The 27974-nt window shown below is 36.8% G+C and overlaps 1 protein-coding gene across 2 annotated transcripts in view; it reads left to right on the top strand.

Moving 5' to 3' along the window:
- Positions 1-6946: 6946 nt before the first annotated feature.
- Positions 6947-27974, top strand: part of MED23 (mediator complex subunit 23) — a 46945-nt gene continuing 25917 nt past the window's right edge. The window contains exons 1-14 of one of the 2 annotated variants that reach the window (XM_019803561.2): positions 6947-7217; positions 7572-7603; positions 7767-7854; positions 10320-10444; positions 11435-11546; positions 12960-13058; positions 13640-13741; positions 14404-14473; positions 15747-15859; positions 17385-17480; positions 18025-18042; positions 23089-23289; positions 24881-25024; positions 26906-27051. In XM_019803561.2, the coding sequence (XP_019659120.1) occupies positions 7170-7217; positions 7572-7603; positions 7767-7854; positions 10320-10444; positions 11435-11546; positions 12960-13058; positions 13640-13741; positions 14404-14473; positions 15747-15859; positions 17385-17480; positions 18025-18042; positions 23089-23289; positions 24881-25024; positions 26906-27051 (1394 nt within the window). In that variant the 5' untranslated portion in view covers positions 6947-7169. The remainder of the gene's footprint in view (positions 7218-7571; positions 7604-7766; positions 7855-10319; positions 10445-11434; positions 11547-12959; positions 13059-13639; positions 13742-14403; positions 14474-15746; positions 15860-17384; positions 17481-18024; positions 18043-23088; positions 23290-24880; positions 25025-26905; positions 27052-27974) is intronic. The other variant, XM_011229639.3, reaches the window with a different exon arrangement.

The raw sequence follows: 27974 nt of genomic DNA, 5'->3' as shown, positions 1-27974 counted from the left end.
CGGGGAGCCTGCTTCTCCCTTTCTCTGCTGCTCCCCCTGCTTGTGCTCTCTCTGTCAAATAAAAAAAAAAATCTTTAAAAAAAGTTTTTAATTCTGGACTACACAATGAACACTACTGGTATGAGTTAAAGTACTGTCTGAATCAAAACATCTCTATACAAATAAAACAATCCAGGAAAAATGAGATTTTTACAAGGCAGAATGAATTATAAGAATCAGAATTCTTTAAGCTGTGAAATCTATGCGGTAAGAATTTTAAAACAATAAATTTGGAGTTAGAAAGCCATTCTTTCAAGAGAAAGAAAGAAAAAAGAAACGAAGTAGCTTGGGTTGAAAAAATTTAAATGTGAGCCTATGGGAAAGGAAAAGCCAAGGAAGGATCTAACGTCAGAGAGTAAAGTAATGGAAGGTGTGCTCTCAGAATATTTACCCGGTTCTGGAGAATAGAGTGGACCGGAGTGGGGAGAGATGAAGACAGAGAGGCCAGGTAGGTGTGAGTGTCACAGTCCTAGAGAGAGGTGACACGCTCCATGAAGCCCATGGAAACAGGTTAAGTGCTGGCCTTTAGAAATAGGACAGCAGCACCTCTGAGCTTGGAGACTGATTCTAAACTCAGGTGACTAGGAGAAGGGTGGGCAGGGCCCTTAGCAGAGAGAGGGGCACCAGGAGGAGAGTCTAGTTTTCTAAAAAGATGACAAGTTAGGTTTTGGACCTAGTAAGGTTGAGTTATTTGGGGAACATATATGTTGAAATCTTCAGCATCTAAAGTAAAGAGAGTATCTTCTAGGAAAGAAGTCTCCACTCCATTTTTTAAAAAAGTATTACTTTATAATAAATAGGCAATCTTTCCCATCTTTCTCAGGTAGCCAATCCAGATACTTAGGCATTTAGATTAGTTTTCTGTGGCAGTGCGTGGGTGGCTCAGTAAGTTAAGCATCCACTCAATTTCAGCTCAGGTCTTCATCTTGGGGTTGTGAGGTTAAACCACAAGTTGGGCCCCATGTTGGGCATGGCAACTACTTAAAAAAAAAAAAGATGGATTAGTTTTCTGTGGCTGCCGTAGCAACTTGCCACAAACTTAGTGGCTTAATACAACATAAATTTATTTTATAGTTCTGTTTCTTACAAGTAGGCTACAGGTCTCGTTGGGCTGAAATCAAGGTGTCCACATGGCTGGGTTCCTTTCTGGAGGCTCTAGGGGGAAAATCTGGTCCGTTACCTTTTCCAGCTTCTAGAAGCCACCCACATTCCTTGGCTGATGGTTCCCTTTCCACCTTGCATCTTTTTGACTATTCTTCTTTAGTCACATCTTCTGGCTCTTCTCTTCCAACTCCCTCTTCTACTTTTAAGGACCATTTTGATTACATCGGGTCTATCCAAATAATCCAGGGTAGTCCTAGTTTAACGTCAGCTGATTAGGAATCTTAACTCCATTTGAAACTTTAATTACCCTTTGCCATGAAATCTAACATCTTTTCAGGTTCTGGAGATGAGGATATGGACATCCTTGGGGGGCTATTATTTTGCCCACCAGAGGCAAAACTACTTCTATACTTTCTCCTGATGCATGCAAGCACATACCTGTAAAGAGAGATAGTGGTTGACATTTTCTTTCTTCTTTTCCTCCATCCTTCCCTTCTTCTCTTCTCCCCTCCCAGGCTTTCTCCCTTCTCTCTTCTTTTCTTTCCTTCCTAACAAAAGTGGAAGTGTGGTGTGTGTAGTTAAAAGGAGCACTCCTCAGGGCACCTGGGTGGCTCAGTCGTTAAGCGTCTGCCTTCCGCTCAGGGCGTGATCCTGGCGTTATGGGATCGAGCCCCACATCAGGCTCTTCCACTGGGAGCCTGCTTCTTCCTCTCCCACTCCCCCTGCTTGTGTTCCCTCTCTCTCTGGCTGTCTCTATCTCTGTCAAATAAATAAATAAAATCTTTAAAAATAAATAAATAAAATAAAAAAAGGAGTACTCCTCAAGATTATCCTCACTCCTGACACCCATTCCAAGTTTGGGAGTCTCTAAAACAACGCTTAGGTTTGATGATTTTCTAGAAAGACTCATATTATACCCATGGTTATGGTTTATTATAGTTAAAAGATACATATGGAAATCAGCCAAGGGGAAAAGGCACATAAGACAGAGTCCAGGGAAGTTCCAAATGGAGTTTCCAGTTGTCCTCTACCCATGGAGTTGTGGACGGCATTACTTTGCTGGCATCAGTACCTGACACATACACGAAATGTTGCTAACTGGTAAAGCGCACTTGAGTCTCGTGTCCGGAGCTTACTGGGGCTTCACAATGTAGACGTGGTTGATGCCCCTGTAGCTGAATTCTACCTCCAGCCCCTCCAGAGTGACCTCATAAGCCAAACTTCCTCACCCCAAATCACATTGTCAGACTGCCTAGGGTATCTCAAGGGCCCCAGGCAAACCAAAACACAGCACAACATTCCAAGGGTTTCAACATTATCCTTCAGAAGTCAAGGGCAAAGACCAGATTTTCATTTCATTGATGAGTCCATGAGTTAATTTATCTACTTGGAACCTGAAACCCAGCTTACTCTCCATATCTTCCTTTACAATCTCAATATTCTTTCATTCATCATTCACTCATTCATTATGACATTATACTAGAATTTGGAATATAAAACATGAAGATACAGATGATACTCTTACGTTGCTCACATGTTGATGGGGTGTGCCTCTTCTCTACTCCCATCCTCCAAAGACCCTAAGCTGCTTCATTTCCACCCTCAAAATCTAGAGTTTCCAGCTGCCCATTACATTTGCTATATCCTATTCCTTAGGGAGGTAGGTATACCCCTGGGTTCTTCTAAACCCCATGCTGGTTTTCAAATTTTTTTTCTTTTTTCTCTTTTTTTCTTTTTCTTTCCTTTTTTTCCTTTTGTCTTTCTTATAGTTCACTCCATTATTTACAAACCCAAAGCAATCATCTCATTAGCTGCTGACTCAGACTACTCACCCAGGCTTTCAGGGCCCTCCAATTCTGAATGATGCCTAGCCTGGCCTCCGTCACCAGGCTGATTTAAGTATTTGTCTTGAGTCCAGAACTAGCAATGATCTAAATGTATCAGGCTTTTTCACAGAGTTGTCCTAGGTGTTCTCAGTTTATTCCAGTCTTGCTGGTCACTTCCACCTCCATGTCTGCCTTTACTTATTTTCTGAACTCCTGACTTAGTTCCTGTTCCCAGCACAAAGCCTCCACCTGGATCCAGTTCGGTTGCCCTGGTTCGACCGTTAGCACACTTCCTTGGGTGCAGTTTTATGTTCCCCCTTTTGCTCAGTCCGCTTTGAGCTGCTCCAGGTAATTATTCTTCCTGCTGTGAAGGCTTGGTCATTTTTGAGGAAAGCTAAGAAGGCTGATACGTTACACATTCAAGCATATCTCCAACAGTCCTTTCCTTAATATGGTTTTTTTTTTCTCCTTTCTAGTGAACACAGTGGTTTGACATTTTCTGCTGAGGAAATTATATTCCATTTTATAGAAATTTATAGAAATTTATAGAAATTTATAGAAATTTATAGAAATTTATAGAAATTATATTCCATTTTATAGAAATTTCAAGGTAAGGATTTAGAAATTATATTCCATTTTATAGAAATTTCAAGGTAAGGATTTAGAAGAATATTTTAACTGAATGGACTGAATGGACTGAATGGACTGATTCTTGATTATGGCGTACAGAATTGTGGAACCACTCTGTCACTGATTATCATCAAATANCCTTCTAGTGAACACAGTGGTTTGACATTTTCTGCTGAGGAAATTATATTCCATTTTATAGAAATTTCAAGGTAAGGATTTAGAAGAATATTTTAACTGAATGGACTGATTCTTGATTATGGCGTACAGAATTGTGGAACCACTCTGTCACTGATTATCATCAAATATTGCCAAAGAAATAAAAGAAGACCTACATAAATGGAGAGAGCTACCATGTTTGTGGACTAAAAGACTCAATATTGTTTCTGTATCAGTTATCCCCAAATTACTCTATACATTCAATTTTAATCCCCCCAAAATCCCAGTATTCTTTTTGGTCAAATAGACAAGCTGATTCTAAAATTATATGGAAATGCAAAGGACTTAGAATAACCAAAATAAGCTTGAAAAAAATAATAAAATTGGAGAACGCAGGCTACCCTACTTCAAGACTTCCTAATAAGCTACAGCAATTGAGACACTACAATATTGTCATAACAACTGGAACTCTCATACATTTGTAGTATTAGAGTATAAAAATGGTAAACACCAGTCTGGGGAACTGTTTGGCAATTTTTTATAAGGTTAAACATATACTTACCACATGACCCCAAAATTCTACTCCTAGGCATTTAAACAATAGAAAAGATAACANAAGCTACCATGTTTGTGGACTAAAAGACTCAATATTGTTTTTGTATCAGTTATCCCCAAATTACTCTATACATTCAATTTTAATCCCCCCAAAATCCCAGTATTCTTTTTGGTCAAATAGACAAGCTGATTCTAAAATTATATGGAAATGCAAAGGACTTAGAATAACCAAAATAAGCTTGAAAAAAATAATAAAATTGGAGAACGCAGGCTACCCTACTTCAAGACTTCCTAATAAGCTACAGCAATTGAGACACTACAATATTGTCATAACAACTGGAACTCTCATACATTTGTAGTATTAGAGTATAAAAATGGTAAACACCAGTCTGGGGAACTGTTTGGCAATTTTTTATAAGGTTAAACATATACTTACCACATGACCCCAAAATTCTACTCCTAGGCATTTAAACAATAGAAAAGATAACGTGTCTGCGACTTGTTCAAGAGTGTTCATAGCAACTTTATTCACATTATTCAAAAACTGATAATAATCTAAATGTCCACCAACAGGTGAACTGATAACATTCTCTAGTATACTCGTACAATGGAATGATACACATGGATGGATCTCAAAACATGCAGTTGTGTGAAAGGAGCTAGACACAAAAGAGTACATACTGTATGATTCCAATTATATAAACTTTAAGAACATCCAGATTAANATGTGTCTGCAACTTGTTCAAGAGTGTTCATAGCAACTTTATTCACATTATTCAAAAACTGATAATAATCTAAATGTCCACCAACAGGTGAACTGATAACATTCTCTAGTATACTCGTACAATGGAATGATACACATGGATGGATCTCAAAACATGCAGTTGTGTGAAAGGAGCTAGACACAAAAGAGTACATACTGTATGATTCCAATTATATAAACTTTAAGAACATCCAGATTAATTAGTGGTTACAGAAATCAAAACAATCTTTGCTTCTGGGAAGGGGGATTGGCTGCAAAGGAACACCAGGAACTTCCTGGTGTGATGAAAATACTCCATATCTTGACTGAAGTCGTAGTTGAACCAGTGTAAATATTGGGCAAGGTTCATGGATCTGCACATGTAAAATTTAGGTGCTTCATTGTTTATAGATTATACATCAATTGAAAAAATGAATATTGGGGGAAAACACATCAAGGTCTAGGACTACATGGTCAACTTTTATTCAATGGATGAAGCATCAGCAAGCATGATATAAAAATTAAAATGTATTTGGTTGTGAAAAAAAGATGTAATTCTTTCCTGACCATTCTACCTTTTTAACTATACAAGCCCTGGCTAATATTAAGATTTGCTAGCATTTGCTGAGAACATACTGATTTGGAAACAGAGTGAAGGTATGGAAATCTGCCTGACAGTAACTGAAAAATCTTGGAAGATAGTCCAAAATAAAATATGTTTATTTTTATTTTTTAAAAAGATTATTTATTTATTTATTTGACAGAAAGAGACAGCCAGCGAGAGAGGGAACCAAGCAGGGGGAGCGGGAGAGGAAGAAGCGGCTCCCAGTGGAGAAGCCTGATGCAGGGCTCGATCCTAGGACCCTGGAATCACACCCTGAGCTGAAGGCAGACGCTTAACGACTGAGCCACCCAGGCGCCCCCAAACTAAGATAATGTGTTTAGCATACAAAAAAGAACAATAGATTGTTGGGCTACTTAGATTTTAATAATTCTGACTCTGTCATCCTTCTAGCTTGGACATTCTACAAAATTGATTCCTGCAACAGAGTTCATTAAGTACCTAACATTGTGACTAGCATGGAGCAAAGGGTGAACAAATACTGCATACATGAAGTACTCTACTACTAATGCACTAAGGTGTTATATGAGGATAAGGAAGAGACCCTAAATCTGCTTGAACGAGGAGGGCAGGCTTCCGGGAATATGTCAAACGGATGCTTGGAAGAATACAGCAGTAGGGGTCACTCCCCGCAATGCACTTAGCCATTGCTCTGCCCCTGTCAATGGGTCAGCCTTCCAATCTGCCAACCATTCTCCACCCCTACCTTCACCAAAGATGCTTTAGGTGTTCAGTAATTGACAAATATTATGTATTTATTATTTCATTTTAGATCATTATAACTAATCATCTATTATTATTTTTTAAAAAAATTTTAGAACGGTAGACATTGTTTGATTAATTAAAAATAGTATTAATGCATTCATTTTTTAAAATTTTTATTAAAAGCCTGCTATGCGTCAGGCACTGTGCAAGGCACTGAGGTTACCATAATTGAGAAGACATGGTCTCTGTCGTCAAGAAATCTATGGTTTCAACTCCTGACTCCAAAAGGTCAGCAGCTCACGGACATCAGGTTGACCTAGGTTCCAGGAGGAGCTCTTCTTCCTGCCTGCCGTTCCCTGGGCTTCAAGCTTTTCTCCTTCGGGAGAGGCAAAAGCATTAGCTCGGAGCAGGAAGCAACTCCCGCTCCGGCCGGGAGGTGGCGGCCTGCAGCCGACGACCCCTCAGGGTGACGTAGGCTCAAGGCTCCACGTGGGGGCGCTCTCGTCTGGCTCGGCGGGCCGCCCTTCTCCACGGCCGGAACCAACAGGTTGGGTCCCTGGTTTCTGCAGGTTTCATTATCCGCACGCACCCGGCGCTTCCCGGCTTCCGTGTGGACGCCGGCGCTTCGCTGGGCAGGAGAGGGGGAATCCTCCCGACTGAGCGCTAGAGAGAGAAAGCAACCCCCGCGAGCTGAGGTTTCCTGCGGGCGTCTCCGCCCCTCTGCCCGTCAATTCCCGGAGCTCGGGCCTCACCCGGGCGGCGCGCCGGGCGTCGAGGGAAGGCGGGGGCGATGGTACAGATGGAGACGCAACTGCAGAGCATTTTTGAGGATGTGGTGGTGAGTGGAGGCGCCGGGGACCCAGGGCGGTTGGCTGGGCGGCAGGGGAGAGCCCGGGAGCCCGGCCCGGACCACCTTTCCCCACCTTTCCTTTGTTGTGACAACTTGTGTGCCTGCGAGGGTTTAGCGAGTGTCAGAATGCTGTCAAATTCGAAGCCCCCTTTGAAGTCCACAGCACCCTTGGTGACAGGCCAGGCCGGAAATGATATTTTGTGCGGGTCGCTGATTAAGGTGACTTGTTCTCTATTACATTGTAATATTTTCCTCAGGGAGGGCCCTCTTTTTTTTTTTTTTTTTCATTTTCCTTTTGTTTTCTTTTTGTCTTTTACATCGCTTACTTTTTGTTTCTTACAGAAAACGGAAATTATAGAAGAGGCTTTTCCTGGGTGAGTATCTATGCATGGCAGATTTTTGTGGTTTTACGTGAGTGTTTCTTTGTAAGATTTTACTTAGGTTTGTCTTGGAGGTATCTTAAGATCCATAAGATGCTGGTTATGTTGAATTAGCCTTTTAGAACTAGTAGCAAATAATGTGAATTTTGTTTTTTAGAATGTTTATGGACACCCCTGAAGATGAAAAAACAAAACTAATTAGCTGCCTGGGGGCCTTCAGACAGTTTTGGGGTGGTCTGTCTCAGGTGAGCACTGCATTTTTACTACGTTCAGTTGATGATTTTTGATGTCTTCTTTTTTACATCACTTTGATGTTGCTTTTGAGGTCTTTCTGGAAAGGGAGAAGCAAAAATGTAGTTATTTGTTATTTGTATATTCTGGTTTCCATTTGTTTCAATTTGCGTTCTTCTAGTTAAGAACCCATAGTAAGAAGTCAAACTGATGACAGCACAGTGTAAGATGTTTTTAAAAGTCTTCCCTCATGTTACATTATATAAAACCATTTTCATCCTATTCTGATTTATTTGGTGCATGGGAAAACAGCTCTGGTAGGGATTGTAAAAGATAGAGATTTCATTTATTTATTCAACAAAGGAGCTAGCAAAGCACTGATACAAAGGTACTTCGGTTAAAGATACCATAGTAAAGAAACAAAGATGCCACAATAAGGATACTATAATGAAGATACAAGGGTATTCTTTTTTTTTTTTTTTAAGGTTTTATTTGTCAGAGAGAGAGAGCACAAGCAGGGGGAGAGGCAGGCAGAGGAAGAAGCAGGCTCCCTGCTGAGCAAGGGGCCCGATGTGGGGCTCCATCCCAGGACCTTGAGATCATGCCCTGAGCCAAAGACAGACACTTAACCAACTGAGCCACCCAGGTGTCCCTAGAAACGTATTGTAATAAAAACGAGGAAAGGAGCAGTAAAACTTTGTACAAAGTACGGTCACCAGAAAATGTATCCATGAAAAAGACAAAATGCATGATCCTTAAAGAACTGGTGTTACAATAGTGTATTATCTCTCATGGTGTATTCTTGGTAGGAAAATGAGAACTGTTTGCATTTGAGCCACTGGTGGTAAGACTTGCTACTCAAACATGGGTTACATAATGGCATACATTCGTTTTTTTAAAATCTTGTTTTAATTATCTTCTAATAGGTAATCTTTTCATATGGCTCCAAATACAAAAGGTACCAAAAGGGAAACCCAACGAATAGTCTGCCTTCCATCTCCTTTAGCTTAATCACCCACTCTTTTTCATATCAGCAGCCAGTATCCCTAGTTTGTTGTTTTCTGGAAGTATTTTACACGTATAGGATCCCATTTTTATAGAACGTTTATATAATGTGTTCACTGTTTATTAGCACCTTTTTTCCTCCTCCTGTTCACTTCTGAAAGTAATTCTACGTCAATCCATTGAAAGTTCTCTCTGCCTTTCTTTCTTACAGCAGCACAATCTATTATGTGGCTGCACCTTCCTTTATTTAACTAGCCCCCTACTAACTGACACTTAGGTTATCTCTTAACTTCTCCACTTTAAACAGTACTGTAATGAACAGTATTATGCACAGGACACTGAATAAATTTCTGGGAGTAGTATTGCTAGGTTAGAGGGTATGTCTATTTATAATTTTTATAGAAATTGCCTAATAGCTTTCCGTAAGGGTCATACCAATTTATACCCCTCTAGCAATGTGTCAGAGTATCTGTTCCCCAGGGCCTCTCGGTAGGGTGTTAATGAATTTTTTTGATATTTGCCAATCTAAAACACGAGAAATTATATCTCATGGTTTATTTTGCATTTCTTTGGTGTTGAACATCTTTTCAACATATTTTAATTTTTTAATCCATTAAACATTTTATGAATTAAGGATGGCCCTTGTTTTCAAGAAGCTTATATCCTAATGGGGGAGCCAGGAAGAAAATAGATATTTCCGAATCAGCAGTATACATTCAACAATAGAAGTGTGTATGAGGGACAATGGTAGTGCAGAGGGAGAGGACATGTAGGTTCTTCCTGAGGGTATCCTAGAAGACAAACTGATATGGAGACTACACTTTGGTATCAGATTTAAAATTATACAAGTCTACAATATTTAATATGTCATTGGATTCACAATTGGGCTCTTAGGGATTAGATTCACACAATTCTTTTTTTTTTTTTAAAGATTTTATTTATTTATTTGACAGAGATAGAGACAGCCAGTGAGAGAGGGAACACAAGCAGGGGGAGTGGGAGAGGAAGAAGCAGGCTCCTAGCAGAGGAGCCCTGATGTGGGGCTCGATCCCATAACGCCAGGATCACGCCCTGAGCCAAAGGCAGACACTTAACCGCTGTGCCACCCAGGCGCCCCAGATTCACACAATTCTTATGAGACTGATGTACTCATAGTGGATTTTTCCCCCCAATGATACAATCCTTGTTAGAGTTTTCTATTGACCATGAGTATGTTAATAAAAATCTTACTCCTTTTGGCGGTCTCCTGTAATAAAAATAGTGGGAGTTTATAGAATTACATGATTTAATGCTTAATAAAACTGAAACACTAAATCTGAATTTTTCCATTTTTTTAAAATTGTTTTCATCTGTGAATGTTTATAATGGAGTATTTCATTCATAGTCTTGATATTCTCCCAGGTATAGTATTAGGTATTTGTCAGTTGTAAATGTCACTTTGGATCTAAAATGTAATCATTTTTTTATTTTCCAGGAATCTCATGAACAATGCATCCAGTGGATTGTTAAGTTTATTCATGGCCAGCATAGTCCTAAAAGAATTTCTTTTCTTTATGACTGCTTAGCAATGGCAGTGGAGACTGGTCTCCTTCCACCCAGGTATGTTTAATGGTGAACATGAGCAATCCTAAGAATTTTGTGGGTTTTTTTTTTTAATTAATGTTTGGAAATTGGTCGAGGTTGTTGTCATAAAAGGATGAAGGAATGAAGAAGGAGGTTAGGCTCAACAAGTAATCCTCATAAAACCTCAGGTTTTAGTTTCTAGGATGTAGTATTCTTAGAATTGTGTATTTAAAGGCTCAAAACGAGGCAGGCTTTGCCTTTCATTCCAGGGGCTAGGATCACTTAACATTTTATTAGCACTTACGGTTATGGCTGTTGACTGAGCTCAGTAGGCAGTTTTACCTCAGGGTCTTGGGATTGTCGTCCGATGGTGGCTATGGCTGTAGCTATGACAAAGGTTTCCCCATTCATATGTCTGGTGGTTGATGCCTGGCTGTCATCTGACACTTTAGTTGGGGCTATGCGCTGGAACCTACATAGGCCCCCGTCCCTGAGACCTGGACTTTCTTACAGCATGATGGTGTCCAAGACCCAAGCATTCAAAAGAATGCTAGGCAGAAGTTGCATTATCTTGCCTTGAGGCGTAAGTGTCCCTTTTGCCATAATCTTAGGCCTGCCCACATTTAGGGGAAGAGAATGTAGGCCCTTCTCCCACCTCTTCATGGGAGGAGTTTCAGTGTCACCCATCAGAAGAGCATGTGGGATTGAAAATCTTTTCGCAGCCATCTTGGAAAAATACAATCTACCACAAACTGATAGATGGTAAATACTTAATCAATAGCTTTTGGTAAATTTCTAGTAAAAATATAACACAGTATTATTTAGTTCTATTTTGTATTCTATCTTTCACATGAGTAAGAAACATAATATATTGTATATGTAATTTTCTAAAAGTGTTCTTGAATAGTAATGTACCTTTCTGAAGAACACTGTGACAATATAATATCCAGAGCACACAAACCTTGGCTATTGGAGAACTTGGCAAAATTCTGTCTTGTAACTGGAATGGGTATTCTTATTTTCTAGGATGGTTTGTGAATCCCTGATAAACTCCGACACACTCGAATGGGAAAGAACACAACTTTGGGCCTTAACATTTAAACTGGTTCGGAAAATAATTGGGGGAGTGGATTACAAGGTATTTTTTACTAATTATAAAAAATAATCACTTTGAGACATTACTGATTTTTCAGTGTGTATATCTTAACTTCTGAGGGGAGAAATGAGGTGGAAGCATTTACAAAATCTATTTTTTGATGTATTTCCTAAAGGGACTTAAAATTGTTCAGTGTTTCCCACAGCTTTTCTGCTTTCCTCCCAGTATTCTTTAATGCAGGTGACTAATATATTTTTATGATGGATAGGAAAGTCAGCAGGCAAACTCTGGGCCCCTTCATCCCACAGATCTTATGATGTTGTGACCCCTTTCACATGAAAGAGCACAGAGCGGGGGTATGTGGAACTGTGAAGGGATGGAGGCATCAACTGATAAAGGGAGAAAGTCCTGCTTTACCTCTACTTTGACCTCTGTTGAAGACATGTCCTTCAGCACTTCTCTTGAGTCAAACTAACAGCATATACTCTGTAACTGTGTATCTTAATACAACTCAGGTTCTTCCTTGCTGCACAACCATTCTCCTTCACTCAGATCACTTTGTTGCTGTCCTTTTTGAAAGAATTTCCAATGCCTGACCCTCTGCTTTATGTCTGTATTTTCTCAAATCTGAAATGACTTAACTGGTTATTATTGATTTGAATCATGATTCAATACAAAATTAAATCTAAGAAGTTTTTTTTTTTCTTTCTTTAGTTTCCTTAGCAGGTTAGCATGTAGTTTCTACCTTCTTATTTGTATGGTGCTTTATAACTGTTGCTAATTTCTCTCATGTGTATGTTTTGTCTGTCTTTTTTACAAGATCGATCACACAGTTTATACTCAATAAATGCATGTTGAATGAAATTTCTTCTCCATGTATCAGATTCTGCTGTGAAGTAATGCAGCTGATAATAGATGAGAGGAGATGACCAATTAACAAAATAGCTTTATTGAATAAGTTTGAGTGATTAGGTATGTGATGGATGAGAAGGGGGAATAAAATTAGACTATGACAAAGGGAGTGAGCAGAAGGAATCACCTGCCAGAAAGTTTAACATTATGGCCCATGTCTCAGAGTATTTTCAAGTTCTATTCAAATTGTTTCTGCCCCTAAGCTCAAATTAAGCTTTTTGGACCATTGTAACAATAGAAACGCTTGTAATGTTGTGAGGGTCCAGAAAGCTTCACAGAATGTGGAAAGATTAGTTTTTATTTGTAAGTAACTTTCTTTGTTCATTCATATTGTTAGACGTTCTTTAAAATTCTACTTTGGAACATGACTTTTCTTTTGGGCTATAGTTAGGGACTCGAATGTTAGTTCTGATTCAGAAAAATTGAAAACATGATCTTGAAGGTAACTTTTTTCCTGAGTATATAATGTTGAAATCTTTAGGTGTTTTAACTAGCACAAGGAGCGCTACTTAGTTTTAACCTATGGGTTTTTTCTTTTATCAGGGTGTTCGAGATCTCTTAAAAGTGATTTTGGAGAAAATCTTGACAATTCCCAATACAGTGAGCTCAGCTGTTGTACAGCAGCTTCTAGCAGCAAGAGAGGTAATTTAGACATGTCCGCAGTTCATTGATCATAACCTCAAAAAAGTTTATAGTTTTATATAGTTCCGTGCCTTTAAAATATGTGGTAGTTTGTGGACTGTTCCATTTGGGTACTTCTACAAAAATCACTTCTAGTTTTAAAGATGCTGTTTTACTTGTATTATATTTCAAAAGAAAATTTTAAATTTTAATTAAGTCATGGCTCTTAAGTAAGAAAACAACAATATAGACATTAAAGTATCTTTAGCTGCTATAAGACTTTAGCCTATGGACCACTTAAAAGTTCTTTGTGCTTTGTAACTGATGTTGCAAGAATTATTACTTTGGTCTATTGCTTTCCTGTTAGAGTCTACAAATATTTAAAGCAATATTACTTAGTAACATCATTTCATTTTTCATTAATCTTCATTTTTAGAGATTCTTCACATATAAATGAACTCTTTATGCTACAGATTGAGCCCAATAAATCCATAAAATAACATCTTTGCTTTTAATATCTTTGTCGTTACCACTGTTGCATTCAAAGGGTTTATCTGTTGAACTAACCAAGAGGAATAGCATTGCTTTTTTATTTTTCTTAGGTTATAGCATATATCTTGGAAAGAAATGCCTGTTTATTACCAGCTTACTTTGCAGTCACAGAGATTAGGAAACTGTATCCTGAGGGAAAACTTCCACACTGGGTAAATCTGATATTTTCTAAGTTTTTTTGGTAGAAATTTTAATCAAAAATAGTTATATTAATCTTACTTTTGTGTGCTTATTTTTAAATGGTCACTTATGTCCTGAGTTAAAATGTACTTTTTTATCAGTATAATGTATTTCTTTTATTTCTCTGCTATCCTGTTGAGACAGTTTCTTTCTTTCTTTCTTTTTTAAGATTTATTTCTTTATTAGAGAGAGACAGAACGTTCCTGGAGTGGGGGGGGGGCAGAGGGAGTGGGGGAGAGAGAATCTCAAGCAGACTCCCTGCTGAGCACAGAGCCTGACACAAGGCTTAATCTCACAACACTGAGATCATGACCTGAGCCAAAATCAAGAGTTGGACACTTAACCAGCAGAGCCACCCAGGCGCACCAAGACAGTTTCTATATCATGTGTGAAAATAGGCCAGCTTCGTGAAATATCGAAGGACATAGTGGTATGATTTGGCTTAATTCAGGGACAGATGAACTGGGAAGTAATTGTTTGAAAGGAAGTAAAAGAGGACTGACTTTTGAGTAATTTTTATATGCCAGGTATTGTATTAAATCTTTACATACTATCTCATTTTACATAAATGATGGTTATAGTCAAAGCAATCTTGATTTTATTTTTATACTTACGTTTTTTCTTTTGTTTTTAGTTACTTGGAAACCTGGTATCAGACTTTGTGGATACCTTCAGGCCCACAGCAAGGATAAACTCCATTTGTGGTAGGATTATAATTTAAAATGTACTAAATAGTACCTGGTTTTTAGTGAACTATTCAACAGAATTGGCAGATGGTATCTCACACATGTCTTGGTGGTTTGTCATTTTGGTAATTCTGTAGAAGCTTAATAATAGCCATTTACTTGTTTTTAGGTTCTCTGCAGAGTATGGGGAGGAAAAACCAACTGTCTGGACTGAGTCTAAGCTTCAGATAGAATCATTCTAGAAGATAGAATGATTTCCTGGTGACTAGAGGGAACTTTTAATAGAGCTAGTACAGCACCATGGAATCTCCAGGCCATTAGAAGTCTCAACTGACTGTCCCTCTGTGGCCATAGTACACGAGACTATCAAGCTCTTTAAGCCCATTCCAATTCACACTTTTGTTCTGTACTTCATTTATTTTGTTTTTCATTTTTTCATGTTTTGTTTTGTTCTCACAATTTGCTTTTAAAAACAAGCATGTGATTTGGCAATTGGTGCAGTGCCCAGCACTGTCTGGTTATATAGACCATTATTTAGTCAGTGACTAAATTTTGAACACTTCTTGTAAGTCGGGTGCTATTCTGGATTGGAAATACAAAAATAAAGCAAGCAGGCACTAGACAGATAATTCTCAGACTTCTAGCTTTTTTGTAACCAAGTGGATATTGATATCATTTAATGAATTCTGGAAGTGGTACAGGTTTGAGAAGGATGATGAGTTTAATTTAAGATCTGTTAAGCTTGAGGTCCCTGGGAGACATCAAGTGACAATATTCATTAGGCAGTGGGATATATGAGTTGATGGTCATATGCTACATCTAAGTCCTCTAGGAACAGCATGCATAAAGTTAATCATGTTGACCCTAGACTAAAGATCTGCAGACTTTTTTTTTATAAATGGTGACCTTAAATATTTTAGGCTTTGTGAGCTATACAATCTGTTGCAACTATTCAACTCTGCCATTATAGTGGGAAAGCATCAGTATCCCAACAAGACTTTACAGAAACAGGTGGCAGGCTGCATCTGGCCCATGGATTATGGTTTGCTGATCTTTATCCTATATACTTGGACAAATGCCAACATTTTTGAGTTTGGAAGTCCTATACAATTGGTCTCCAACCATCTGGACTAAAAATAATCAAAGAAAATTCTTAAAATTTATATCTAATTACCCCTTTTTTAAAATCAGTGCCTGATTCAGAATAGATATTAAATAGTCATAGAATGAATGAGAGACCAGGCATTTGTGTTCACATTTACTTTAAAACATTTTTTTGTAATACATACAGGCCGCTGCAGCCTTCTGCCAGTTGTAAATAACTCGGGAGCCATTTGTAATTCATGGAAATTGGATCCTGCAACTCTTCGTTTTCCTTTGAAAGGCCTTTTGCCATATGATAAGGTATGTTGATAAATATAATGGAACTTTGGTCCATCTAACAGCCTTCATCCTGGATTATATGATACGTTATGCTAAATTGTTTCTTCATAGACTGAAGTAGTATATATTTAATGAAAATAGTTTTATGGTTTCTCATGTGATTCTAGTATCCAAATACACCCTGTGGTTTGTAATATTGGGTGTTTATGCTCCAGTTGGCCCCGACAAAGCACTTCTATTAAGAAAACCGAATCTTTATAATGGAAACCTTTTTATTCTTCCTTTGCAAAGTGAGGACCAAAAATGAATTTGCACTTTTCTTAAAATTTAAAGAGTGAGTCTCTCCTTTGTTAGATTTTTTTAAATTTTTTTAAAGTTTTTTAACAAATTTACATAAGTAATCTGTATGCCCAGCATGGGGCTCGAACTCAGGACCCCGAGATCAAGAGTCACGTGCTCTTCTGACTGACCCAGCCAGGTGCCCCTACCTGTGTTAGATTTTTTAAAAGGGGTTGGAGAAGGCAAAGTGGAGTAGAATATTCTCAAAAGAAAAAAAAAATCTACAAGTATCAATAAAATGAAGCATGAGATATAGACAGACCTAAAGCTAGAATGAAATTTGATAGATTCATTATAGTATCTTGGGTGTTGAAATGGTTACAGAGCAGGGTATGAGGAGGACTAGAGGTTTTTTTTTTTTTTTTTTTTTGGACTAGAAGTTTTTCATGTAAATGTTTTATGTCAAAAATGCTGTACAGAGTGATTAGGAAACTAGTCCAGAAGTGAGGAGAGGGAAATAGTGACACTAAGGCCACAATCCTGGACTCTTGGCATATTAGTCGGCAAAACTTGGGAACGTGAAAAAGTAGTAAACTAAATGGAATTTACAGTTATCATGATAGCAGTAATATTGAAAACAGATCAGTTCATTATACACTTACTGTATGCCAGCCACTGTTCTAAGAAGTTTTTTACAATAGCCCTTATTCTCAACTATCGTCTTAGTATCTCCATTATACAGTTGATGAAACACAGAGCACGGTAGTAACTTGACTAAGGCTCCATGTTTATGAAATGGTAGAATTAGGATTTGAACTCAGACATTCTGATTCCAGAATCTACACTCTTAACCCCTGTACTATCAAGTCATTTGTCCTTTACTACCTCTGGAAGTAGTGTGTGTTTGTTTACACTTGTATGAAAGTGATTGGAAACTACCTCCATTCCTCTTTGGTTAGATTTCTGAGCAGAAAATTTTCCTTATAGTGATGCTTAAGACTCTCTTGTAACAGTAACTGAAGTCTTTCTAAATTGAGCCTCTGTTTGACCTTGGGCAAATCCCTTCACCTCAGTTGTATCTCCTATCAAATGAGGGGTGGGATCAGATTAACTGTAAGCACTAAAATCCTATGATTTTTTTCCACTAGATACTGCCTACTGTGTGAAGGTAACAAGTGCCTTTAGCAGATTTTTTTATCCCAATTTCAAATTTGAATTAACATTTACTTTGATCTTGAAGCAATAATTTTTTTTATTTTCTTTAAAGGATCTGTTTGAACCACAGACTGCTTTGTTGAGATATGTATTGGAGCAGCCTTATTCCAGGGATATGGTCTGCAATATGCTAGGTTTAAATAAGCAGGTACTGTACTATGCTGGAAACCAAGTAAATTCTGCATAGAATCTGCACTATTCTTTTCTCTTTTCTTTGCTAGAGCTAACTGAGCAAAACAGTTAAGAACTATTTGGTGATTTTTTTTTAATATATGGTTTATTAAACAATGTATTGTTCTATCATTTATATATTGCTTTAAAAATGTTTAAATTAAAAAGGAGGTATTTTAAAAGTTGGTTTATTTTGCATTGCTTTTTTTTCTATAAGGCCAGTTTCAAGTATACCTTTTGCCAGAGAAACCTACACATGACTTAACCATAATTTTTGATTTTTTTATTGTTTGGGTGCCTATTTTTATAACCCTTGGTATCTTCAGCATGGCCTGACTGCTGATTTTTTTTTCCCCCCTTTTTGGTATATGTTTGTTTTTGGTGGTTTAACATGTGGGAGGGTTTGTGCTGACTCTGGGTTCCTTGAGGCTGGCCTCATAGTCACTGTTTTGTCTTTTCTTTTTTTCTTCCTTTATTTTTGTTCTGTCCTGTCTTGTCCTGCCCATCCTCCAATGCTCTAGACCTTGAACATTGCTCAGGTATGTTCACAACCTTACTGTTGTATTGTGACTAACGATACGCTGGCCGCTTTGTAGCCACTGATTCCATTTAGAGAATACATGTATGGTCGGGGCTTGAAATTGGCAGGACCATGCTGAGACCAAGGCCACTAAAATGCATTTCTTCTTGGGATTTGAGAGTTGTTTTTGGTGGATTGTTTTTGGTTTTGGTTTTTGGTGTTTGTTTTTTTATATTCTTTTTTTTTCTTTTTTCTTTTTTCTTTTTTTTTTTTAACAAAGAGACAACACCTGGCACACAATAACGCCTGTCACTTTTTGATAGGTTGTTTTTCCTTCCCACTCCATTTTACTTTTTTTTTTTTTTTTTTTTTAATACTTTAGGGCTAAAGCTCGCCTTGCGGAATTCAGAGATGGAAAGATTTATGGTGGCCTTTATCTTTCCAGATTATTAGAACATAAATAAATAACATCTATAAAAATACTTACGTTGCTTTGCCTTAAAAACAAATTAAAAACAAAACAAAAAAGAGGAAAAACTTTAATAGAGATACATTATTTTAAAAGTTGGAGTGGTAACCTTATACAGGGAAGGTTTTTTTGGAAACATGGGGATTGACTAAGAAATGTCACACTCTTAAGGTGACCCCACACCTGCTTGACAAACACCCTTCTCTGTCAGTCTTTGCCAGAAGTGTCCTCCTCCTAGAGTGGGCTCCTTGCAATTGAAGCTCACCTGTAGTGGGAGAAAAACACTGTGGCCAAACTTTATAAACCAAACTCTTATACAGTCCCAAGTCTGTTCCAAGACTTTTCACCTTTGAGATTTTAAGCAAAATAGTGGTTCCAATTATTTTTGTTAAAAATTTTTGAGCCCAACATATTAAAATAGACCAGCTTTTTGATTTTAAAAAGACGTTCTTGTCTAGGTTATATAAAATAGCGTTACTGTTTGCAATACTATAGTGAAGGTTGTGCCAGTGCTTCCATTTATAAAGCCCTATTTTTAAGGACATATAGCTTGGCCATAAAACTTGCTCAGTGTTGAAACTTTGCATGCCAAACCTCACCCTAGTAGCAGTATCTCTTTTATTATTTTAAGTTTTTTCTTCTGAAAAATTTACCAAGTTTCCTTGTTTGGACAAGCCTATGTACATGTGAAACTGAAACTGCTTCACACTACAGTACCTGACAGTTACTTCATATAACCTGTCAATTTAACATCTTATATACCAAGTCATTAATTCTGATCAACTTTCACTTGAGTTAGAGGTAAGTATTCAGTCAACTTTGAAAGAATGCTTCACGCTATGTCTTAAAGCTAATTTTTGCAATGAACTTTAAGTCATACTTTACTCAATTTTTCTTACAGTTTGGTGGATAAATGTACCGATGGTCATTCGAGCTGCGAGTACCTTCCCCCAGATATCCTTAGTTATCATTAGCTTTTTTCTCTTGGGATGCAGCTCTTCTCAAAGTAGAAATTGACAAAACAATTCATAGAAGAGTATTTCTGATTTGATTATTTTAATAACAAGTTTCAACCTAAAAAAAGTTTATGACTAAGACATAAATCCATAAAAAATAAAGTTTATAATGGAAATGCTGACAGAACATTATTAGTATTGGTCCCAATGTAAACATTGTCAAAAGTTCACAATTCATCAGTAATTGTTTTGGTAGAAAACTCTGTAGTAAATGGACTCGTAGATGGAAAATACATGCTGATTTGACTTGATATATTATTATTTTTATCACCTGGAAAGTAGAGTAGAAAATGAGAATACCAAGTATAAACATATGATTAAAAATAAACAAGTTATTTTATCACATCTTTTATCATTACAGAACTATATCCTGCACTATACTTTCTTGTCCTTTCTCTAGCAATGCAATAATTTACATAAAGCTTGAAACCTTTTAAGAGCTGTCCATATTGCATTTTCCAGTAGGAATTGGGCTATATTTTATCCTAAAGTCGGTCACATTCAGAAAGTCATAAATAGCCCAGTTCTGTGACCAGCAAGGTGGAATGTTCACAGTGGAAGAATCCTGTTTTGTGTGTTTACACAACTTTGTGTTCTTTCTGCTGAATAAGAACATTACAAAACGGATAACACCCCTCAAGCTCTTTGGTGGTGTGTAAACTCTGGCTACCCTGAGACAGTGAAGTACTAGACTAATCACTCAGTTATCTTTGAAAGGCACCATTGAAAGTGGTATTAATGCATAGGGCTCCAATTCTGATTGGCAGAGAATATGATAAATGGCATACAAAGGGATTTCTTTTCCCAACTTGTCCTGAATAGGTATTGCTCTAAAATTGATTTCTAGCACTGAAATAATGATTTGAAATTTAACTTAAGCCCACCTGACTATAATATTTTAAAATTTTACAACAGAAGCAGTACCAGAACTATTAAATCAAAATTGTCAGGGGCCACTTAATGTAGGATATGGTTACTTAGACTGAAAAGGATTACCATTTGCCATTTGAAATAATGGTGGGAAAGAATCAGGGGCATGAGTAGAGGTTAATGCTAGTGTTTCTATTAATGCCTTGTACCTCATTTTCAGCTTTTATCAAAGCTGAAAATTAAATAAGTTTCCAGTGTAGTTTGAGCTATAATGCAGAAATTAAATTGTTAAAATATTGACCTTAGATTCTTATTGTTTAAACAGGTTTTAACTAAATATGCATATAGATATGATATAAACTAGCTAGTTTGATTTATATGCCTATATCTTGAAGACTGAAATTTACAAAAGCTTTTTAGAAAGCACATTGTAAATAGCCATAGACAAAGCACCCAGTGGCTTACCAAATTACCATAGCCTAGTGATTGATAATTAATCTTTATCATATTATTAAACTGCTTTACAAATTTTCATTTGTTCCACTTTGTAAAATAATCTACATGGTGGAGAATATTAATTTTAATGTATTTACTTTTTAGTAATGAAAACTAAAGCTAAGCTTATTCTAAAGTAGTTCACACAGACCATTTTATATTTCAGTGGAGTTTTTTCTTTTTTTTTTTGGTATTAATAAAATTGGCAAATAAACAAAGGAAATAAGCTATCTCAAAACTCAGTTTGACAAATATCCTTGGCATTAACCAAAACACCTGGGAAACAGTTAATCCTGATGGATGTTCTGCCACACTCAGACAACGGATGCTGTAGAGGTTCCAGACTGATGTAATCCTTAACAGAAAATTTAGAGGAAGTTTGAGTTGTGGTATGTATTGAAAGATCATCAGCTTTAACTGTAAATTTCCCAGTTCTTACTTTGTCAAAATCTTAATATTTTTGGCTTTCCTCTTTAAATCCTTAACTATATGACCATTACAACATGGTTAAAGATATGTAGGTAAAAATCTAGTTTTTTAAAATATATATCTAATACTAAAAAAGGAAATTCCAAAATGACTCAGGTGCTAAAAACCAATTTTATTTAGTTTGTTCTTTTTTCCTGAAGCAGACTAATGGAAGACCATCATGGATGGAGGAATAGATGACAAATTGGTTAGTTTCCAAGCTAGAAGCAAATTCCCATCACTAATGAAAAATTCCTACTGGAAATCCTGGCTTTACTTCTTTTCACAAATTTTTCTGACTCTTGTATACTTTGAATGATTTCACTCTAAATTTGTGTTGTCTGACACATTTCTTAGGTTGTTGGTGGTTGGCAGAACTAGTGAATTTCAAGCCCTGTACACAGTAGTTTTGCATGCTGATTTAAGAAATAGTTTGTAGTGTTGTCTGTTGCACTTTGCTCTGCTTCATAATGATAATTACATTTGGAGGGAAAGTACTGTAGTCTCAACTGGTGGTGTTAATATTGCTATTTGTAAACCTGTAACGTGGTTGAACTGTGATCATGGCATTGTGTTTTTGGAAGAACTCTGAAACAACCATTGATGCTTACTGTTTTGGATAGATGTTTGTTCTATTTGCATGCTTTAAGAAAGTGCAGCTATATTGAAGCTTTACAAGTTTGGAGCTGGCAAAGAGCATGCAGAAGAGGGGATGCTACTCATTATGTTTTGTTTTTTTCCAAATCCGTCCCCATTTTGCATTTTTTTCCCTAAATTTAAAGAAATCATATCCCTTTTTCATGGCAAAAGACTAATAATCATGTCTAAAGTTTAGAGGGAAAGCATCTGTATTAGTAATTGTATTCACTAGAAAGGCTTCCAACTGCCTGGCCATTAAGTCATATAACATATTTTATAAAAGAAATATGAAAATGGCTTAAAATATGGCTTAACATATTTCTTTTGGTAAAAGTATATTTTTTTAAATCACTTTTAAAAGCATAAACCTTTTTGCCTCTAGAAAGGGAAGTTGCATTTTCATTTTTAGTGTTTAAATTCAATTCTTTTTCTTGTTTTAGAATTTAAAATAGTCTAATTTAAAATTAAAGCTGCATTATGTTTGGCTTCTAAGAAGGAAGAGCAGATATTAACTTCAAGGTTGGTTTTTTTTGTACAGGAAGTTTCCATTTCAGTATCAGGATCAATAACACACATTGAAAAACAGATACTGAGTAATCTGGCAGCTATTTAGATATACTTCTGTATGTGAAGTTAGTATAAACTTGTGGTGGTTCTAAAATACATAGATTCTCTCTGCCTTGTTTGCTGTCATCACAATATTTGATTCTTGGAGATTTGGGGTTTTTATATTTTGAGTTAGAATGCGAAATTAGTACTGCTATCCTCATTTCATATGCTTTTTAAATTATCTTTTTTTCAAAGGATAAATAACAGAATTTTCTACTGTGCAGTGCCCCATGTCAAATTGAAACGATGTATGTAGTGAAAGTCAAAAGTTAATAAGTCTGTTTTCCATGAGATCTGAAAAATAATTTTTTATGGAACTCATCGTCTATGATAATGTAACATGATGCAGCTTTAATAGACTAAATCTAACCTTAACTTTCTAAGTTCAACTTCATTCCATGCTTCTCAGCCTCTTGTTACAATTAATGCCCATTAACTGGTAACTTCTAAAACTAACCGGGAGGCTTTTGGAATACTGTATCTAATCTCTGCCCTACAGCACAAGCAGCGCTGCCCTGTGCTGGAGGACCAGTTGGTGGATCTGGTGGTTTATGCCATGGAGCGGTCCGAGACTGAGGAGAAGTTTGATGATGGCGGAACAAGCCAACTCCTGTGGCAGCATCTCTCAAGTCAGCTCATTTTCTTTGTGCTTTTCCAGTTTGCAAGTTTTCCACATATGGTCCTTTCTCTTCATCAGAAGGTAAGTACTAAAGCTTTTGTCAGAGCTACTTCACCTGTTGATTAGTATGTTTTAGACTGGTATGGACATTGCCTAGTGATTTCAGCAACGGCACAAGTTCTGAGCCCTAATTTTTTTTGTGCAGTGCTTTTATGGTTTCTAAACTTTTCATTTTTTTGTCACTGTAAATGTTGATTTCAGTCATTCATTCCACATATTTATAGTGCAAGGACCAGGGGATGCAAAATGAAAAGGCACTGTGATACCCTCAAGGAGCTCCTTACTATTGGGAAGATAATTTACTAGTTCACATAATGGAAGCATGTTTTCCTGCAGTAGGAATGAAGGAGAATAGTCCCTATTTAAGACTTCAGGAATGGCTTTATCAAAGAAATCTTGAAGCTAGCACTTGAAGGACAAGTAGAAATTTGCCAAGAGGAAAAGATAAAGCATTTCCATTGCAATAAGGTGATCATTTGGAAAAGGATAAATGTGTTCAAGAACTGGAAAGAAAAATATAAACAGGAAAGTGTTGGTGAGATCAGGAAGACAAGAAGCAAGACCAGACATGGAAAACTTCATATGGCCAAGTGTTCGTTCCAAGGTGTTTAGATCCTCTTTGGGAGGCAAATGAGGGGAATGACATCATCATATACAAGTGGGAAAAATTACTGCTAATTGCCACATGTAAGAAGACGGTGACATAAAGAGATGGAGGGGGCCAAAATCAGAGGCAAGGAAATTGGTAAGGGAGCCTTTACAGTGATCTGGGTGGGAGATGCTGACAGCCCAAACCAGAACAGAGGGAAGGAGCCCAAGACCAGGTGTGCTGAGACAGGTGTGTTGAGAGACAGATATGCTGAGAATAGGACTTGGCCATGGATAGGTAACAGAGGGAGTAACAGGAGTCTAGGATCACTCACTGGTTTCTACTTTGGCAGTGAATGAAAAAGTGGGACAATGAATCCAAAATAGGGACTACAAGTGAAAGAGTATATTTGTGGAAGAGTTGGTTTTATCATATAATTTTAGACACATCGAATGGAAATAATTGTTGTTATATCTGTAACATCTCTCCAACATGGATTATTTTGGGGAAACTTTCATAAGCATTATTAAAATCCTCCCAACCACCAGTTACCCCCGCACTGCCATCTCCACCACCATTGATTTCTTTTAAAATCTGCAGAAACAGGAAGTGTTTTTTGATAACAACTTCTTGAAGATTTTAAATTAAAAAAAATTCCTTTTGGTATCATGAAGTATTCCTTGTGTTTTGATGAGATATTTTAAGTAATTATGGCATATTAAACTTGATTCTCTTGCATACATGGTCAACCTAGTTATGTTCTAAAACATTTAACTTTTGATATGCATTGCTGTTTTGGGGGTCAGGGAGGAAACATATATAGAATATTAAAATAATTTAAAAGGCCTTGCTTGGTGTGTCTTGAGTTGAGACTAAGTACTTTGTAAATGCTGAAGTTAGATGCTAACTTTTAGAGAACAGGGTTTCTCCTGTTTTTTTGTTTTGTTTTGTTTTTCTTTAAAAGTTTACTATATCCATCTCTTTAACCAGCTGTGTAGATGTGTATTTAAATGTCTTTTACAGTTAGCAGGGCGAGGACTGATTAAAGGTAGAGATCATCTGATGTGGGTTCTCCTGCAATTCATTTCTGGAAGTATTCAGAAAAATGCACTAGCTGATTTTCTCCCTGTCATGAAGCTCTTTGACCTTCTATACCCAGAGAAAGAAGTAAGTTTTACAAAATAGTTAACAGTGTGATGAATGGATTATGTCTAATTTGTGTTTAGTGTGATTTTGTGAAAAGATCACTGGATTTGGAAGCTGAAAACCTGAGTTCTTTCCCAATTCTGTGACTAGCTATAATTGGAATGGACGTCAGTCCCTCTTGACATTAGTTTACTCATATGTAAAGTGAAGAAATTGAACTAGATTATTTCTGAAGTTTATCTTAAATTATAATCGAACATCCTGTATATCAAGCTCTTTCTCTACATTCCAAACAGGTTTAAAATTTTTAAAAGCATTAAGCTGTTTTAATCTATACACATAATTGAGTGACCAAATAACATCAGTATCTGTTAATATCTTTTTTTTGTTTCCTTGCCAATTGAGTATGTTCCCCTTTTTTATTATATGAGTATTTGAGTAAAATATGGTTTATATTGATGATTGCCATTTTTAAAAACACATTTTGTTATGGAAATTTTTTAATGCACAAAAAAGGTAGAGTGAATAGAAAAATGAACTCCTATGTACTCATCACCAAGAAATAGTTAAGTTTTTTAGTAGTTTCAGGTGTATAATATAATGACTCAACAATTCGATACATTACTCAGTGCTCATCATGAGTATACTCTTTAATCCCCATCACCTTTTTCACCCACCTCCCCTTTGGTAACCATCCTTTTGTTCCCTGTATTTAAGAGTATTTCTTGGTTTGTTTCTCTCTCTCTCTTTTTTCTTTTTCTTTGCTTAGTTGTTTTGTTTCTTAAATTCCACATAGGAGTGAAATCATATGGTATTTGTCTTTCTCTGACTGACTTATTTCACTTAACATTATACTCTCTGGCTCTATCCATGTTATTGTAAATGGCAAGATTTCATTATTTTTTATGACTGAGTAATTTTCCATTGTGCATACACACACACACTCACTCTCATACCGTATCTTCTTCATTCATCTCTCAGTGGACACCTGAGCTGTTTCCATAATTTGGCTATTATAGATAATGCTGCAATAAACATACGGGTACATGTATCCCTTTGAATTTGTGTTTTTGTATTTTAATACCCAGTAGTGCATTCCATTACTGGATGGTAGGGTAGTTCTATTTTTAACTCTCTGAGGAACCTCCATGCTGTTTTCCATAGTGGCTGTACCAGATTGCATTCCCACCAATAGTGCAAAAGGGTTCCTTTTTCTCTACCGACACTTGTTTCTGAGTGTAGCCATTCTGATAAGTGTAAGGGGATATATCATTGTAGTTTTAAGAAATATTCTTGCTTCATCTTTCCACTCATCTTTTTTGTTAACACTGGACAATTTTTCCGAGATCAGATGAGATCGGGCGCGTTCGGGGTGGTATGGTCATAGACAACACTGGACAATTTTTAAGCAAATTCCAAACATCCATGTCATTTCTCCCATCGGTATACAATATATGTAAATGTGTGATGATGTATATTATTAGTACTTATTTAGATTGTGTATTTCTTAATTGTTATATGTTCTTTGAAAAGCTTATATGTGACTTTTAGAAATTCTGTGCTTTCATTATATTCATCACATTCAGTAAAATTTCATAATGTGTTTGGTTTTTAAAGAATATAATTTTTAAATGATTGTGAATGCCTTGTGACAGTAAGAAAAACAACTAAGCATCTGTGAATTTTTGCTAATTTCTTGGCAAGTAAAAACAATCTTGTAATAGTTTCATTATTTTATAGCTGTTAGATCTTCTGATTTGTATTATTGAATAGTCAAAGAACCATTGAAGTTGCATTAATAAAGGATATTTTAAAAAGAGGTGTATCAGTAATGGATTATTAGAATGCAAGTAATTAGTTAATTCTTCTCTTTCCTATAATATGCATATTGTTATTTTCCAGTATATCCCAGTTCCTGATATTAATAAACCCCAGTCAACTCATGCCTTTGCAATGACTTGCATTTGGATTCATCTCAATAGAAAAGCCCAAAATGACAACTCCAAGCTGCAGATTCCAATACCTCATTCCCTAAAGCTTCACCATGAGTAAGTAATTTGTAGCTTAACAGTTAATTTTTTTAATTAATAAGTAGCGTATTGTAGGCTAATGTTGGTTTCAGTATTTGTATGAAATATGGAAATCTCCCCACACCCACTGGGGTAAAGGTGAATATTTAATGTGCAGTGGCCTACCAAGAAAAACTGACCAATACCTGTATCAGAAAGCAACTAGAAAATTTTTATATGTATGCAAATATATATATATATATATATATTTATTTATTTATATGTGTATTTATATTTAATTTCCAGGTCTAATTTTTGCTTTTACATCTTTTATCTTAATTAAAGTTCTTATTTTCCAAAAGCTTGTGAAAATGTTTCAGAATTTAAGTACTCAGGATTTGAGAGTGATCTGACAGATGTCTTCACTCCCTGGGCAGCCAGGATTATTTGAGCTGCTCTGGCTGGTATGCTTCCCTTACACCATTTCCAGAGCTATGATTACTCAGAGAAGATTCCCTGGTTAGATAGACATGGCATTAGATAGTCATGGGTGTTAGGAACACCTGAACTTCCCACCTAGAACTTCTTTTTTTTTTTTTTTTTTAAAGATTTTTTTTTTTTATTCGACAGAGATAGAGACAGCCAGCGAGAGAGGGAACACAAGCAGGGGGAGTGGGAGAGGAAGAAGCAGGCTCGTAGCAGAGGAGCCTGATGTGGGGCTCGATCCCATAACGCCAGGATCACGCTCTGAGCTGAAGGCAGACGCTTAACCGCTGTGCCACCCAGGCGCCCCCCACCTAGAACTTCTGACAAGGACTGCCAAATCTCTTCATAGGAGGCTGTAGGGTAGGAAGACTTCACATTTCATCTGGCTTCCCCTTTATGAGACGTTCTGTAATCATCTTTTCATAGTGACATCTATAATGAAGCCACATTGTTGTGCTTAACTAGATAGATAATAA

The sequence above is a fragment of the Ailuropoda melanoleuca genome, chromosome 10 (assembly GCF_002007445.2).
Source record: "Ailuropoda melanoleuca isolate Jingjing chromosome 10, ASM200744v2, whole genome shotgun sequence".
NCBI lineage: Eukaryota > Metazoa > Chordata > Mammalia > Carnivora > Ursidae > Ailuropoda > Ailuropoda melanoleuca.
This window is presented reverse-complemented; position numbering and strand designations above follow the sequence as displayed.